Source organism: Antechinus flavipes, chromosome 4 (genome assembly GCF_016432865.1).
Source record: "Antechinus flavipes isolate AdamAnt ecotype Samford, QLD, Australia chromosome 4, AdamAnt_v2, whole genome shotgun sequence".
In the NCBI taxonomy this organism is placed as follows: Eukaryota; Metazoa; Chordata; class Mammalia; order Dasyuromorphia; family Dasyuridae; genus Antechinus; species Antechinus flavipes.
Window position 1 is genome coordinate 55,271,430 of NC_067401.1, and position 16,935 is coordinate 55,288,364.

The 16,935-nt window shown below is 41.0% G+C and overlaps 1 protein-coding gene across 1 annotated transcript; it reads right to left on the reverse strand.

Annotated features, from left to right (window-relative positions):
- Positions 1-444: 444 nt before the first annotated feature.
- Positions 445-16,585, reverse strand: SARS1 (seryl-tRNA synthetase 1). Its single transcript, XM_051993161.1, has 11 exons — positions 16,369-16,585; positions 14,224-14,294; positions 7,510-7,590; positions 6,552-6,710; positions 5,369-5,512; positions 3,896-4,051; positions 3,087-3,308; positions 2,221-2,350; positions 1,636-1,793; positions 1,218-1,347; positions 445-814 (listed from the first exon to the last, which is right to left on the reverse strand). The coding sequence occupies exons 1-11, from the start codon at positions 16,502-16,504 to the stop codon at positions 657-659; spliced, it is 1,545 nt and encodes a 514-aa protein (XP_051849121.1). The 5' UTR covers positions 16,505-16,585; the 3' UTR covers positions 445-656.
- Positions 16,586-16,935: the final 350 nt, after the last annotated feature.

The following is a 16,935-nucleotide window of genomic DNA, read 5'->3' on the forward strand; positions in this document are numbered from 1 at the left end:
CTTAGCAGCACCTTATATACAACAGGCCCTAGTGCTTAATGCATTAATTCGATTGACTTGAATTAACGAAGTTCTCCTGTATGATCCAAGCTACAACAGCAAAGGGGCTCAGGAAGCTTTACAAATCAATCATTGACTATATGTAGCTCCATTGCCTTGGTAACAGCAGCCATCATTAAAACCACAATGTTCCAGGCCAGTAAATCCGTATTCCCCAAAGTTCTACTTCTTTCTCGGCACTTTTTCTCAACACTGCCACTGCTCTCCCTACTTCAGATCTCCAGGGCCTGGTTAGAAATTCCCTCTTGGTGCTCCAGAGTCACAGGAGACACCCTCCCCCAAAGCCAAGGGCACTTATTTTTGTGAAACAGAAAGGTGGGCTGGGATCGCCTCACAGAAGTGTCAGAAGGCACTAGCGCACAGTGAGGGTGACCAAGGAAACGCTGACCTCCCACAGACACTTTATTATATCTTTTATCAGTCATCAGAGAGAAAGCCCCCAGTCCAAGCAAAGGCAGGTACGTTGTACGAGCGGACTCTGTAGCTTCGGGCCAGGATGGGGTGGGGCAATGGGTGGGTGCTTGGTTCTGCTGCCCCCAGGCAGGGTCCTGGGTGCCAGGCTGGCAGAGACGAAAGAATGAGGAACTGAGCTAAGTTCAGGCATCAGTGACCTCCATGTTCTGCAGCCGACCTTCCAGGGCTGCATCTCCCGCCGTCATTTTCTTTTTGCCACCCTCATGCTGTTTCTTTTGTTTCTTGGATAGCTCCTGGTCAATTGGGGCAGGCTTCACAAAGGGTATCAATTCCTGAAGACCTAAAAAGGGAAAAAAGCAAAACCAAGTGGTTTTTAGCAGCTAGGGGTAAGAGGTCGTGAGCCCATGGAAGAATTGAGTCAACGGCAACTCTCTGAGGGAAGAAGATCCTATAATGGCCTTCTCTATCCTCTCCATTGAATAAGAGTTTTAACTATATTCACAAAAAAATTCATTATGTTCTTTGGAGAGGCTCAGAAGATAAGGTGTTTGAGATATATATGATAAACCTCTTGAGTATATTGGAGAGCTGGAAGGAGGAAATGAAGGGAATGGAGTAAGGGAGTGGGGGAAATCAGGTGTCTCCTGGTCAACTGGGATTTGAGATACACAATTTTTAGAGTAGAAAAAGAAGATGGTAAATTGAGTGAAGAGAAACAGGGGAAGAGGGGAAAGAGATCTCACCTGGTGGCATGAATTCCTTTAACTTCTCAGGGACAATGATACCGTTCTCTGTCTGGTAGTTCTCTAGGATGGCACAGATGGTACGGGTTGTGGCACACATTGTGGCATTAAGCATATGGACAAATTCCACCTAGGAAGAAGAGTATCCCTACAATGTCACTGAAAACCTAAGTGAGTCTCTCAGAAGCCTAATAACTATCTTCAACAAGTTCTGGGCAAGGAAGCAGTTATTTATCCTTCACTCCAGCCAAGGGAACAAAGCCAAGTGGAGGCTTACAGCTAAGAGTCCAGCCCTGACCACTGTGACCCCTTCTGGACCCTAAACAGAAATCTTTAGCCTCCCTCAGCAGCCTTAAGGCTGATTGGAACTGTACTTTTAGCTCTCATCCTAGAGTCTACTTCTTCCTGTTTGCCCTACCTTATCCATCATCTTCTTAGTCTGCCCATAGCGGATGCGGAGCCGACGGGCCTGATAGTCTGTGCAATTGGAGCAGGATACTAATTCACGGAAGGCTCCTGAGCCAGGGAACCAGGCCTCCAGGTCCAGCTTCTTACTAGCAGCATGGTTCAAAGAGCCTACAAAGAAAGAGCCCGAAAATTCAAAACAGGGGAATAGAAACTCCTACCAAGGCTTGGGGATTTTCTCCTATTTTACTACTCTCCCTATTAAGTTAGACCAAAGCCACTTTTCCTTTAAATCATTCCTATCAACTAAAGTGCAGAATTCTCTTCTCTCTGAGGAATGGAAGATGGAAAGGAGGTTTCTGAAATTCATCTAATGTCCCTTTTCCCAAAGTAGCCAAATTTATATGCTAACTCCAGAGCAGAGTAAGAAGGGCACATATTTTAATTTCAGCTTACACAGATGGAATTATAATAATTTAATCAATGTACCCAATTAGCAGGGTTGTTTTATACTTCTGTGAAGTAATCTAAATGGTGACGATATTTATGAACTATAATGAAAAGAGTCAAAGAAGACAGCAGGCTCTGGGCTTCCTACCTGAGACAATATTCACAATATGATAAGGGATGCCCAAGGCCTGATAGAACTCCTCAGCAGTGTTGATCATCTCATCAAACATCTCCCATGATTTATTGTCATGTGGTGAAGCATAGACAAATTGCTCGATCTAGAGAGAGGGGACAAAGGTGCAAGGTTAGGATGAGTTAACTGAGGAATCTGGGGGATCAGGAGTGAGGATGAGGAGGGAATTTAATTCTCCAATTCTTCTCCTGTTGACCTGCCAACCCAAGTGCCAGTGGGGACACAGCAGTGAGATGGCCAACAGTGAGAAGAAGACTGGGGGCCCCAGAACACAAAGCCAGAGCTCCTCTGTACTACTGATAGATGGCATTTTGATAACACTTTAATGTGCTATATCTCCTATAAGCCTCTAAAAGATCCCATGAGGGAGGCACTGTAGCTATTATTAGCCTCATTTACAGAGAAGAAAACAGGTTCAGAAAGACAGTGGCTTTTCCATAGCTATACAATGAGTAAGTGTCAGAGGCAGGAAAAATTCAGGACTTGTCTCTTGTCTGAAAGTCTAGTGTGCTTTATCTTAATATATTATGCTATTAATACTAGAGTTCTTCTCTTTTGAGTTCTCTACCAAAAACAATCCTCAAATTAGGAGAGACAAATAAGAGGAATACAGAGCAAGAGTCGTTTTCTGAAACTTTTCCTCTCCCCAGAAAGCCAGCAAACACAATTAAGGATCCCAGAAGCCCACAAATAAGGAGAGATCCTTTTCAGGCAGGAGCATAAGAGGTGAACTGTGGTTCAATGTGACCTCAAATGACTCACTCTCAGATTAGGTATTTCCTCTCGGCAGTCTAGATGGCTTGAAAGATAAATCCACTCACCTTCTCAAATTGGTGGACCCGGAAGATGCCACGGGTGTCACGACCATGGGAGCCCACTTCCTGGCGGAAGCAGGTAGAGAAGCCAGCATACTTGATGGGCAAGTCCTCTGGTCGAAGCCATTCATCTCGGTGCAGAGCAGCAATGGGCTGCTCTGAGGTGGCAATCAAGTACTTCTCATCATAGGAATTATCATCAGATTTTTCACTGCCTTTGCCAATCACCTGTGAGGACCACAAATCAGATTTTAGAATAGGAAGGGGTATAAGAAGTCACCTAGACCAAACCCATCATTTTTACAGATGAGGAGAATAAGACCTAGAGTGGCGAAAAGACTGGCCCAGGTCACACGGGAGAACAGAGCTTCCTGAACAAGGTGTTCCCACTCCAAATCCAGCATTCTGGATAATAAGGATATTTCACTATCCTTAGGGAGCCTCTTCCCTTCCCCTCCTCTCCTGCCGTTGCTGGCTAAGAGACAAGTAGGAAAACTAATGTTCGATGGAAACCTGATACAAGATGGCTCAGATGAGTGAGACAAGAGAAGGGCCTCTCATTCAAAAGGTGACCCCTCTGGGCTGGAGCTCTAGGGATTCTTCCTCCAAAGCATACTGAGCAAGGGGAGACGAAGAAGGATAATGAGCTCTAATCAGTTACCAAGGGCCGCAATCTCTTTTCTCTCTTCCTACATTGCTGGTAGACTTTGATGGCTCCCTAAAAGATCCCTGGCCCTTTACTCTCTCCCTCCTATCGTAGCCTAGTTTGTTTTCCCTCTACATAGAAATTACCCATCTGTTCCTATAATACTCACCTTGTACAGTTCCTCATCAAACTGGCTGAGCTGTGCTACCTCTTGCATCACCTCTTTTCTCATGAAAAAAGGGGTATAGATGGGGGTATAGCCCCTGCTGGCAAGGGTTCGAAGGGCAAGCTGGATGAGGGCCTGCTCCAAGAACACAAGGACTCCCTGTAGGAACAAAGATTTATTGATTCTTGTAGAGTTAAGCCACCTGCCAAAATTAAAACAGAAGCAGTTTGGGTGACAGGACCTATCAAAACCCAGTTATTACTGTAGAAGTCAAGAAAACTTCTGAACTGTAATTGACAAATCCGTGTGGCGGTTCTCTATCGCTCCATGCCTCCATATGTCATTCAATGAAACCTTCAGAGGAAAAGCATCAACTTTGAGTTCTGGAAGGAACCCTGGTGGCCAGCTAGTCTAAGCTACAAATAAAAGGTATCTCACAACTGTCAAACATCCCAGCCCAGTAGTTATCAGGCTTCAGCCTAAAGATTTCCAAGGAAAGAGTTCACTACCTGGCGGCAGCCTGTTCCACTCTGGGACAGTTCTAATTGTCTGAGAGTTTTTTCTGACATCAGATCTATATCTGCCTCCTTGTAATTTCCAATTTTTTTTCTTGTTTTTGCTCTCAGGGGCCAAGAACAGGAGGGCAGAACCAGGAGGAAAGGGTGGGGTAAGATACCAAATTTTAAAAAAAAATGTAACTGTCCTTTTAAAACAGAATTCAGAGCAAGGTCTCCTCCAACTCAATTCTTAAACACTGAATTTCCCTTTCACAGAGCTTTCTTTTAGAGTAATTCTGGCTGGAGATAGGAACTCTCATTACTCGTGACAAATGCTTAGGGGTTATTAAAGAGAGATGATAGGATTTCCATGGATGCTTTTCAGAAGTAAAAAGAACTAAATCTAGAATAGTTTCCCTTGACAGTTTTTGGGGGACTAGCCAATTTAAGGAAGTTCAAAACCCCAAATCTCCTCCCTCTTGGGCATTTTCTACAGACTTAGCCAGTTGGAAGAAGTATTACTCCCAAGGGACAGCTGGGTAACAGAAATGAGACAAAGTATGACCTCTCTCCAGCTGCTTGGTGGAGAAGTGGGTGTTAAAGCCATGACCTTTGGTGTTCCAGAGGAGGTCCCATTTGGAAGTGGCTTCAGGGGATACTCATGCCTAGAAAACATTATCTGATTCCACTATTATAAATAACTACTTTCTTGGCTAGATAATGAGTAGATGGACTCTACCCTAGACTTGGCATTTACCATGCTCTTGTTACCTTTTCCATGTCACTACTGTGATATCTGACATTCCCCTTCTTTTTTCTTCTTCCCTCCTCAAAAATCTCCCACTGCCCTCTGAGTGAACAATATATGAATGATAACAATATCTTATAGATATAAAGACAGCAAAAATAGTTCTCTTTAGCAGGCTGGACTGCTGCTTTACAGATTCATCCTGCTGTGGATACTAGTTCCCATTCTCACCTTCAGGAAGTAGCCCCGGCTTCCAGCCACCACTGCTCCTTTTTCACCTTCAAAGCCGTCCACCATCACTACCAGGTCCACGTGAGAATATTTCTTTCTCACAGTACAATCACCCCAAATCCTTTCTACTTTGTTGTCAGCATCCTGAGCAAATAAAATCAAGAGAGAGGACAAGGAGTCCTCATTCAGTAATCATCTTCTATCTGATACTCAAATTAAGAGGAAACGGTTTTGTGAAGAAGGCCCCTAGCTCACCCACAAGTGAGCTTTGTCTAAACCCTACAGTTTTGTGAAGAAAGCCTCTAGCTAACCCACAACTGAGCTTTGTTCACTGTAAACAGAGCCTAGAGAAAACACGTTGCAGGAAGCTTTATTCAAGACACAAAATGCTAGTTTGGAGAGTCCAGGGGACTAGAGACATGATGAATGAGATCATGATTTTTCAGGAGACCTGTAGTCCTCTTTTTGCTTTTACCCTTTTAAATGACTCTGGCCCTTCTAGAAAGGCCCCCACTAGGGCAACCTTCTCCTGACAATCAGCGCTGCCTGAAGTACTGATGAGAATGCGATCTCTTTTTTTCTGGCTCTCATTGGTCCAGAGGCCAGAGTAAGGGTGGGATCAGGGCCTTGACCCCGACTGCCTGTCTCAGCTCTGCAGCCTCTTGCACACCAGGCCTCAGAGAGTTTAATGCTCAACAGAGAATGAATGAAAGAGGCACAGATGGGCCTTGCCACGGCTGGGGTGTCATGGAACAAAGACTGAGCTCAGAGCTGCTTTGTGCTCTGGAAGCTCCAGCTCCACAGGAAACTTTTATCATGCAGATTTCCCTTCAACCTGCCTCTTCTCAGTTGGGTGTGGGTGAGGGGGTTAGGTTGATTTAACAGACCCCTCCCACCAACCCCACTGCTTCCCTGGGCAACAAGCAGTGTGGGAGAGCAACCCCATTTAGAAGAGACTTCTGTGCCAGCATCTCTTCCTACCTGCTGCCTCTGCTACTTCCTAATCAGGCAGGAATCTGACTGCTTCAATTCCCAACTGGTGGGCAGAAGGAAGAGACACAAAAGAGACTGCTTGTGACCCAGGGCCTGTTATTCAGAGAGTGCCAATGTTTCAAAGTTCTTACCCCAAGAACAGAGAAACAGCAATGAAAGATGCTTTCCCATAAGGGTTACTGTGGCTTACCTCATCATTACTGATGGGCACAGAGGGATGGAGGAGGTTCCCAATTTCTCGAAGACTTTCAAATCGCTCTGATTCCAATTGTATCCTCTCAGCATCACACTTGATGATGGCTTCATCAATAAGGAGTCGGACTTTTTTTATTTGTGTCACTTTCAGGCTCTACATGAAGAAACCCAAGCCAGTCCAGGTTATGCTAAATCAAATGCCTTGACTCCCGATTATGTGAATTCACTAAAAAATTCCAATATCTCAATATGCCACTAAAAACAAACAAACAACTTGAGCTTTCAAAGAATTATTTCACAAAAGGATTAGACATGCAAACCATCCCTGCCTTATAATCACATTCATGTTTTCCCTTGGAATAACTAAAGCACAGGAGAATTTCTGCCCATTTGCCCTCTATATATTATGAGAAATTCTGATGGGATAATCCTGACAAGAATTTTCTCTGAGATCTTCCTGAGTGTTCTAATTAAGCAATACAGTAGATCTTGTTTTTCATTGTTCCCCAATTGTTTTATGTATGCTTTTTCCCTAGGAAAGCTTCCTGAATAGGTACTGATACTTCTTTTGTTTCTCCCATAACATATAATGCTAGTCATATGCTGATTCAAATTCAAAACACTGGATTGTATTTGGGAAATAAAGATGGTGAAAACTTAAAACACTGATTTAGCATCTCCCCTTTCTCAGTCTCTGCATTACCCCTTTCCACAGCTATTTTTCATCTGCCTCCAACACTAATGGCAAGTGAACACTTTGGAATATAGGGGATGGCAAAGGAATGGTAGATGCACAGGCTTCTATTTTGCACAAGTTCACAAGACTGAAGAAAGTAAAGACAGCAGAGTTGAGCATATATATACCTGCAAATTTCACAATAAGGTCACAAGAAAAAAGAACAGAAAACCCAATCCAGTCATGCTGTGCCAGAAAAAGAGAAAATCTAACATACCGCTAAGGTGTCTGCAGTCAGGTCATCAAGGTTCAACACATTCTCTGGTAAGGATTCATTATCCCCCACAGGCTCTTTTTTCTGCAGAGAGAAAGGGGTCCAATAATATAAAAGCAGAGGCAAACTCCAACAAAGTTCTCTAAATGTACACCCAACATATACTTTCACGTAAAAGAATTTTGAAAAAGTTCAAAATATTGTACTAACTTTAATTATATTTTTCAGTATTCCTGGAATATAGAAAAACTTGGAGAAGTAACATAAAAGAAATCATTGAACTCAAGTAGGTCAGAGACAGAGGGAAAGGTTCCAGAAAGACAAAAATACTGATAGCAGCCCTTTTTGTGATGGCAAAGAGCTGGCAGGGAAGTGCCTGCCAACTGGAGAAGAGTTGAATGATGGCATTTAAATGTAAGGTAATATTATCAGACTGTAAGAAATGACAAAATCTAAAGAATTCTGAGAATCTCGGGAAATCTTGGGTGAACCCATGCAGAGAAAAGTCAGAATACTTTATATGATGATCACACTAAGATCAGAGAAAAGACCACTGAAAGAAAAGAACTCTGATGAATATAGTAACTAAGTATGACTTCAGAGTACTAACAGAAATATGCCTCCCATGTCTTGTTAGAGAGGTATGAGACTATGTGCAAAATGAAACATTCAGTTTTCAGTATTCTCAAGGTATATGTTTGTTTTGCTTAACTGTAGTCTGTTAGAAGAGAATAAAGGAGTAAGAATGGTAGTCATTAGGAAGTGATACTGATTTTTTAAAAAAATATCAATAAAACATTTTTTTAAAATAAAAGACAAAAGACATTCCAGAAAAAGAAGCAGCCTAGCTAATTGAGAAGGGAACTCCCCCCATTAAACATTAAAATAAGATACGGATGGGCTGAGATCTGGCAAAATGGAAGGAATATAAAAGATACAACTAATTTAAAACAAACAAAACTGGAACCTTTGTGCTTTGTCCAAATTTAAACAATCCATTAACAAACAGGAGTGAGAAATTAAGTTCTTTGCTATCATCTTATAAATAAATCATCATGTCCAAAGTTGCTATTCAACTTTGTCTTTGTCTATTCAACTGAGTCTTTTCAGTTTTCTTATCTCAACCTTACTCATCACAAAAAAAAACCAAAGATAACACCATACTCTAGTCTGAATAGTTTTCAAATAAATATCCCTGGCCTAAGTAAGGTTGTCAAAAACAAAAAACAACTCCTCTCCCCCCCCCCCCCCATAAATTCACATCATCTTTTCTTCACTTAATGCAAAAATTATGACTAGGAGTTAATAGTATGGGGCAACTTGGGAATTATTTTTGGTCTACACCTGTAATTTCATACATCCAAGTAACTCTCACTTTGGAAAAGTTCTCTAGTAGTGCTGACTAGCAATTTATTTGCAGCATGCAGTTGGGGGAGTTGCTTGGAGCCGTAATAGGCTAAATGACTTGGCCCCACAACCAGTGTCAGATGCAGAACTTAAAGATAAATCTTCCCCTTCGAAGGCCCCCTCTCTGTTTATTAAATCATCCTGCTTCTGATAAAGGAAACAGGATCCCCCTTTTTCTCCTGCAAACTGAGGAATTCATTTGTTGAAAATTGGGAGTTACAAGTTCCTTTCCAACAAGAGCTAAGTTTAGAATGCCATGCAAGCCAAAGATCATTACACCTTTGGGGAAAGTTAAGTCATAGATAACACTGAACACTATAGAGCATTAGAAAACAAGGCTCTAGTGACATGGAATGTGTTTCTTTTTCACAATAACTGATCAAACCATCCTCTTCAGGCCCAGTAGAACACTATGACAACTTGAACAGAGACCTATATTGGAATTTGGGTTCTGCTGCAGACTACTTAAGAGAATTTGGGGCAAGTGATCTCCCTTCTCAGAGTCTGAATTTCCATTTGTAAAATGGAGGAAATTGACTTGATCTCGGGAGGATCTGTGTTTCTTAATTCTTTTACCCAATACATGTGACTTGATTTTACAAAAAGAAAAAAATTGGTAGAGATAAGATACTATTCCTTTGACCTCCCCTTCATTCTATTTTATGTATACAAATTGGGTGAGATGGTCCATTCCTCAAAAGAAAAAGATGGTCAGGCAAAATAACCTTGATAAAAAGGGCAGAATAAACTCTGAATGAGACTTAAAGGGAACAAGAAATATACCTAGTAAAATATGGCACCCATGTGCCTGGCTAAGCACTTTTTACAAATATTTTCTCATTTGATCCTTACAACATTCTTTTGAGACAGATGCTGTTATAATCTCCATTTTATAAGGTGAAAAATTGCAACAGGCAGTCACACAAGTGTCTGAGGCTGAATTTGAACTCAGGTCTTCCTGATTCCAGATCTAGCACTCTACACAATGTGTGCCTTGTTGTCTCTTAAAGGGACTTAATGTTTGTGGAGTTCAATGTATCTAGGGAAGAAAACCAAACTGCCTAATATCAAGACACAAATGGATGCTGCCTATGGAGGAATCTCAAGTTAGGAAGGGTGTCCAGCAAGTCACCTTTCATGCCCCTGACAATATGGGAGGTATAAAGATTTTTTAAATTAATAGTAGCCTGGGGAATGGGTAAACAAATTGTGGTATATGTTCATGATGGAATATTACTCTGTTATAAGAAATGATGAGCTCAATGCTTTTAGAAAAGCAGAGAGACTACCACAAAATAATGAAGAGCAAAATAAACAAAACCAGAGAACGTTATATAGCAGTAGTGTTTTAAGAACTTTGAACAACCAAGTATTCTATTATAAATACTCAAATTAACTTCAATGATCCTATGAAAATTAATGCTGTTTGAATCTAGAAAGGAATATTGCTGTGGTGTAAGAAATGATGAACTAGTTGATTTAGAAAAATATGGAAATACTTGGACTTAAAAAGGAAGATGCTATCCACCTTCAGAAAAATAGATAGGAAGTAAGCATAGTATGGTGTTACATATGTGTGTATGAATGTGTGTGTGTGTGTGTGTGTGTGTGTGTGTGTGTGTGTGTGTGTGTTAGCCACACTTAATTGTACCCTTCTTTTAGGGCAAGGGGGGATAAAATTAAAACATACATAGCAAAGAACAAAAGAAAACCCACAAAGAAGTAAAGTAGAGCAGCTCTGAAAACAATGTGTAATATTATATAAGTTTTCTTGAAATGGAAATTTATTGTTTTATATTGAATCCTCTCTTATGGTCCGCTGTATACGTGGTTTTTTTTTTTTTTTCTTTCCTTTTCTCATTATGTATTTAAGTGCAAAATAACTCACACACACACACAAAAAAAGAATTAATAGAAGCCAGTTTACAAAGGAGTGTAGAAAATTGTCCTGCCATACTATGGAGCTGGCAATCAAGCTAAGTGTAAGACTTTTGTCAAAATGGGAACACACACTTTCATTTCCTTGCAATGGAGAATAACTGGCAATGTTTGTGTATATCCAGAGAGGGCATAGGGTGGGGTGGGGGAGACTGGAAAGGAAGAAGGGAAATAATACAGTTCTGGGACCTCAGCCAGGATACAAACAATATGCAAATAGTTCCACAACAACACAGTCAAGATTCCCAGAGAAAGTAATTTCCATGACTATAGATATCTAAGGGTCATGGTAGGTCACTAGCCAAATGTATAACATAGGTCTTAGTAATATGTTGACTACTACCAATCAGTAGAAGAGAGATTCACTGAAACTTAAAAAAACTTGCTGGTAGAGTCAGATCTATTGGACAACTTGAACTGAATATCCAGGAGACATTTTAAACTCAACATGTCTAAATCTGAACTCATCTTTCTCCTTAAGCCCTCCCACCTCCCTACCTTCCCTATTATTGTAAAAGGCATCCCCATTCTCCCAGTTCCTCAGGCTCACAACCTAGCTCATCCTGGATTCCTCATTTTCATAATCCCCAGCCCCCAAATACAAGCTTTCACCAAGGATTGCCAATTTCACTTTTGTAATATGTCTTGAATAGATTCCCTTCTCTCCTCACACTGCCACTACTCTGGTGTGCTGCTCTGGTTAAAAGAACAAGTTTAATGACTGAATGAAAGTCAATCTCAAGGTAATAGACAAAGATTTTTGAATGATTTAAAGTAGAGAAAAGGAGTAGCTAAATGGTATAGTAAATAGAGCACTGGCCTTAAGTCAGGAGGGCCTGAGTTCTAATCTGACCTCAAACACTCTGGCCTCAAACACTTCCTAGCTGTGTGACTCTGGGCAAGTCATTTAACCCCAAATGCCTCAGCAAAAAAAAAAAAAAAAAAGTAGAGAAAAATGATTAAAAGAATTTTAAAAGATAGAAAAGTTCATAGAATTATCAAATGATCAACTCTTTTGAAATTGAAGCAAACATAAATTTGCTCAGATCACACAAAGCACAAGTAGGATCAGAATTATTTTACCTAAAAAGAGGCTGAACTACAATTTTACTTCAAGTACATGAAAGATTTTTACGAGGGAGATCACTTTGCTGATGAGAGAATAAAGGGAAACAGAATAGTTGAACAAATTGTGGAATATGATAGGATTATTATTGCCCCTAAGGAACTACAAGTATGAGAAATTCAGGAATCTGGGGAAACTCTTCAGATATAGTTCAGTAAGCAGTACCAGGAAGACAATATAGTGACTGCAATAATGCAAATGAAGAGAATAAAACAAACATAAAAGCTTAGTACTTTTACATGTTATTTTTACTGGGTTTTTTATTTTATACCACATTTGTCTCCTTCCATACCCAGCGAGCCATGCCTTAAAACAAAGATTAAAAGAGGGAAAAAAAAAAAAAACAACCTAGCAAAACTAACCAACACACCTGTGGCTGACAGCATATAGCATGCTCCACACCCATAGTTTTCCATGATTGAAACAAAAGGAACTCTCCTAGGGTTAAGTTTGGTCATTATAATTATGTAGCAATCAGTTTCTTTTTTTGTTCTTTACATTGTTAAAGTCATTCTGCATGTTCTCCTGGGACAATGGAACATAAATGGAAAGAATGATAACAAAACAATAAAAAATTAATGCTGTGAAATCACAATGATGAAGTTTGACCCCCTAAAAAAGAGATTAGAAGATACCTCCCCATCAACTTTGCAGAGACAGGGAATTATGGGTGCAGAACACTGCACAGAATATCAGACTTCTTCCATGGAGTGGTTAGTTTTGCTGTTATTTTTAAAAACATTTTTGGCAGTAAGACATGGGTTAGGACAGATCACAGGAAATATAGATGATGTAAAAATAGTTATGGACAAATATAATTCTCTCTCAGTCATAATTGCAAAGGTATCATCTAATCTTGTTATCTACTAATTTTTTTTTATGTCATGATGTTTTAGATTCATGGAATGTACCTCTTTTGAAGATATGGTGTAAACTTAATTTCTGCCAAATCACTTTCCAGCAATTCTTATCAAACAGTTGCTCTTCCCCAGGTTATGTTTTTAGGTTTATTATACTGTGTTACCAAGTTCAGTAACTTAGTTTGTTCTACTTATCTACTCTTCTATTTTTTTTAACCAATACAATAATAATCATTAAAACTATTACTAAACAATTGTAATAACCAGTCTTGGAACAAAAATGAGGAAGCATGTCCTTCTATTTGGTAGAGATGCCAGGGACTGTGGATATGGAATGTAATATCCTCTGTCAATGTATTCATTGGTCTTGCTTAATTGCTTTTCTTTTTTTTAAGAGAGGGTTGATTCGAGAGAATGCATTATCTGGAAATGGCTGGTATAAAATCAAAGAAAGAACAAGAAGAAACAGGGCTAACATTCAACAGAGGGGAAGACTTCTCTACACATAAACATTTATAAAAGGTCTTCTGTGTGTCAAGCACTGTAATTGTTATGCACAGACAAAATAGAGAGGAATCTACTTCCCAAGTTAAGTTTAAAGAACAGGATAAAGCTATAGCTAATGTCTAGAAAGACTACTTGAGAAAGTAAAAAGAACACAAGAACACTCTCCTAATATTGATGAAATGGACAAATGGCCCTCCTTTCTGCCTTGGGCCAGCAGAAGAAAGTTTGCTCGGCTAGATTGGGGGACTTCTTTTGCATTTCAAAGGGCCAGCTCAACAATGCCCTAAAGGGTATCTGTTCCGGGAGGGTGGTACCCCGAAACCCTCTATCTATGTTAAAACATCTGCCCAGGTGGGATTCTCCTCTTATCCTGTAAAACCCCCATCTTCCTGTTGTAAAATGCAAATCACAGATTAAAATGTAACAAAATGTTACAAAATGTTTATAAGGCGGTCTTTAGTTCTATGAGGCTTGGAATTTGATTAGAACTCCAGAACTCCATCCCGAGCTTGGTACCAAATAAATTCTAAATTTTCCTCATTGAGGCTGTCTTGAATTTTATTGCCTGGGCTACTTCATTGAAAGGATCTTTTATGATGAAAGGCATTAAGAGTTTACCATCTATGTTAATGAATGGAATATCTTTCATTGACTAAATCATGGGTTCTTTAAGTACCAGTCTGGATATTGCTCCTAGAGTTATATAATTTCTGTATAACTGAGAAGTGAAAAACTCAATAGACCTCAGATTTAAGAAATTTGAGAAATGGGGCAGTACTTGACAATACTGGTCTCATGGCATGTGATCAATCATACTGTATCCAGTATCTGTATCAAATTATCTCATTCCAGGCCTTTATCATTTCGCGGCTTTCTTACCTTCATTTTCTCTCCAATTGTTCTGCTGCATAAGTTCTTCAACTTGTTTAAGTTGTCTGCCCGAAATCTGCCTAGGAATGAAAGATTCAGGATTAAATCAAGCTGAAAAAATGAAGAGACTTCAAACTGGTCCAAACACTCTAAAACTGGCAAAGCAGGCGATGATTTGCATTGGGAGAGGGGGTTTCTTCATAGGGAGCTTCATAGAGCAGTGAAGTCAAATTCCACAGACCCCTCCCAAAAAAATAAAAAATTATTATAGGGATTTCTCTTTGACTCTTTTTCCTAACTTCTCCTCCTACCAGTTCACCAAGTATCCTAATCTCCCTAGATCTCTAATAAATTCAAACTTTTCTTCTTCTACTGTCACATCCCAGCATAAGTCCTCATTATCAACATGTAGATCACTTTAACAGGCTCTTGGCTCACCTCTCAACCATCGTTCATACTCTTAGATTTATCCTCCTTTATGAAGATTATATTACTGCGAGGAAAGCATTTTGTACATATTAACAGGCTAGAAGAGAAATGTGAGTTACTACTACTATCACAGGAAAGAGGGCTACTGAGGACTTTGGGGATCATGCAGGCCAATTCTCCCCTGTTAGAGTCCAAGCTGTGACACTTACCAGCTACCAGACACTGAGCCAATCTTTATGTGTTTCAGTTTCCTAATGTGTTAAAACAAGAATAATACTTACACTAATTTATTTCACAGCAATGTGTTTTATAAACCTAAAACATATGAATTATTAAAAATATAATTTAAATGAGATCTCTTCACATAAAGATGGATTAATATTCAGTGAAAAATAATACTGATTGTTAGATACAATTAATTTCATTTTACACATAAGATTTGGGAGAAAAACATCCTATATATTTTTTGTTTTATTTATTTGTTCACTAGAAATGTTGAAGTTGTTTTTTAAATTTCCATTTTGCATACGGGAAAACTAAAGCAGTGGCCAAGGTATAGACAAATTTAGGGGCCATTCTTATTCAAGAACTTGGTCCTGACTCTTGTTCAGACCCAGCTTTATTTTTCTCTAAACATAAAGTAGTTGAATCCTGTCATCTTTTATGAGTAAAGATTAGCAAGGAAGCAAACCTCTAACATAACACAGAACTTCAAGAAAGTATATAGGACATCACTCTCTAAAAAGTTTATATGGGAAACCACATGAACTACCACTATTGAAGAGAATTAGCATAAAACCCAGGCTAAAAAGAAACCAAGAAAATCAATTTCTCAAGACCTTTAAAGTGACAAACCCTAGTTTCAGGGCATTTGCAGCAGCATCTCAAGGAACCCTGCTCCCAGCTGGTTGCCAGTGTATTGCATCAGACGAAATGAATCACAAGAACTGCAGCAGCATCCTGCCAAATAGTGATCCACTTCAGTCCAGGATGGATGCCCTGCCTTGCCCCAGTGTTCCTTAGACATCTGCAATTAGAGAGCGATTTGACTTCTACCTCCATTTTTGCCAAAAAAAAAAATCATTTCCAACAAGCTTCTACCCTCCTCTGTACCAACAAGAGGTCACGGAAGTAAATCTAGAGCTGACCCTCCTTAACTCTCCCATATCTACTGCTGCAAGAAGAACTTTGCGTCCCTTCAAAGACAAGGTCCTGAGTCTTTGGGTATTCCAGTCCTACCCGCCCATTCCTTCCTAGCTACATGACTGATCCCAAGATGGATGAAACTACTCCTGGACCCACCAGCTGGTAAAGCGGCTATCAGCTTTATACGTATTTGGTGGGGAAAAAAAAAAAAATTAGGAGCCCAGCACATGGCTAGACTTTAATCGTTTATCTGCTCCGGCAAAAAGGAGGAGGGGGCTTCTGAGCTAAGGTAGCTCCCGGGATCCCCTCCCACCTTGGCTCCCTATCTCGCAGGAAGGCTGACAGCACGCTCTCCACACGCATGCGCCAAGCGAGTGCCCGCGACCCCGGCCGGCTGCTGCTGGGCGGGGGCCCAAAGGAAGGTGGAGGGGTTCCGGGAGGGCTGAGTATGGGCTGGGTAAGGAGGAGGATGAAGGATCCCTTCCCAAATTAACCCGGGCAGGGCGGGACAGGCCGAGGGGAGATCGGGGTCAGGGAGATCTGAAGAAGGGTCTCTCCCGCGCGTGGCCCGTCACCTACATCGTCTCCACTCGCTGTCCGCCCGCACCAGCTGGTCCACGAGCCCCGGGTCCTTGAAGCGCTTCTCTTGGGTTTCCCGGACCAACGCCGGATCTCCGCCTTTATCAACGCGAAACAGATCCAGGTCCAGCACCATCTTCTCTTCCCTTCCGGCCTTACGCTGAGGTTATGGAACTCACCTCTCCCGGCTTCCTCCTACTTGCCAGCTAGCGACGCACTGCGGCTGCGCGAGAGGCGGGGTTTGGGGCAAGCGCGGCCTGGGAGAGGCGACCAGAAAGGTCGGGAACCTAGGGCGCCTCCCTCTGGTCGGCGGGGTAGAATGCAACGGCTGGGCCCAGACAGGGCGGGAGGGGAGGGAAGCTGAGGACCTGGAAGGGAGCGGTTATCTTGGAGTTGTCTGTCTGTCTCTGTCTCTTCCTCTGTCGTTCTCTGTATTTCCGTTTGTCTGTCTCTCATTTTGTTTTGTTTCATATGAACGGAACTTTTATAATGTATTAATATTCTTGGTCTATTTATTCAAAATATTGTAACCGAGAGACTCTCCCCTGTCATGGCTGGCTTCTGGCG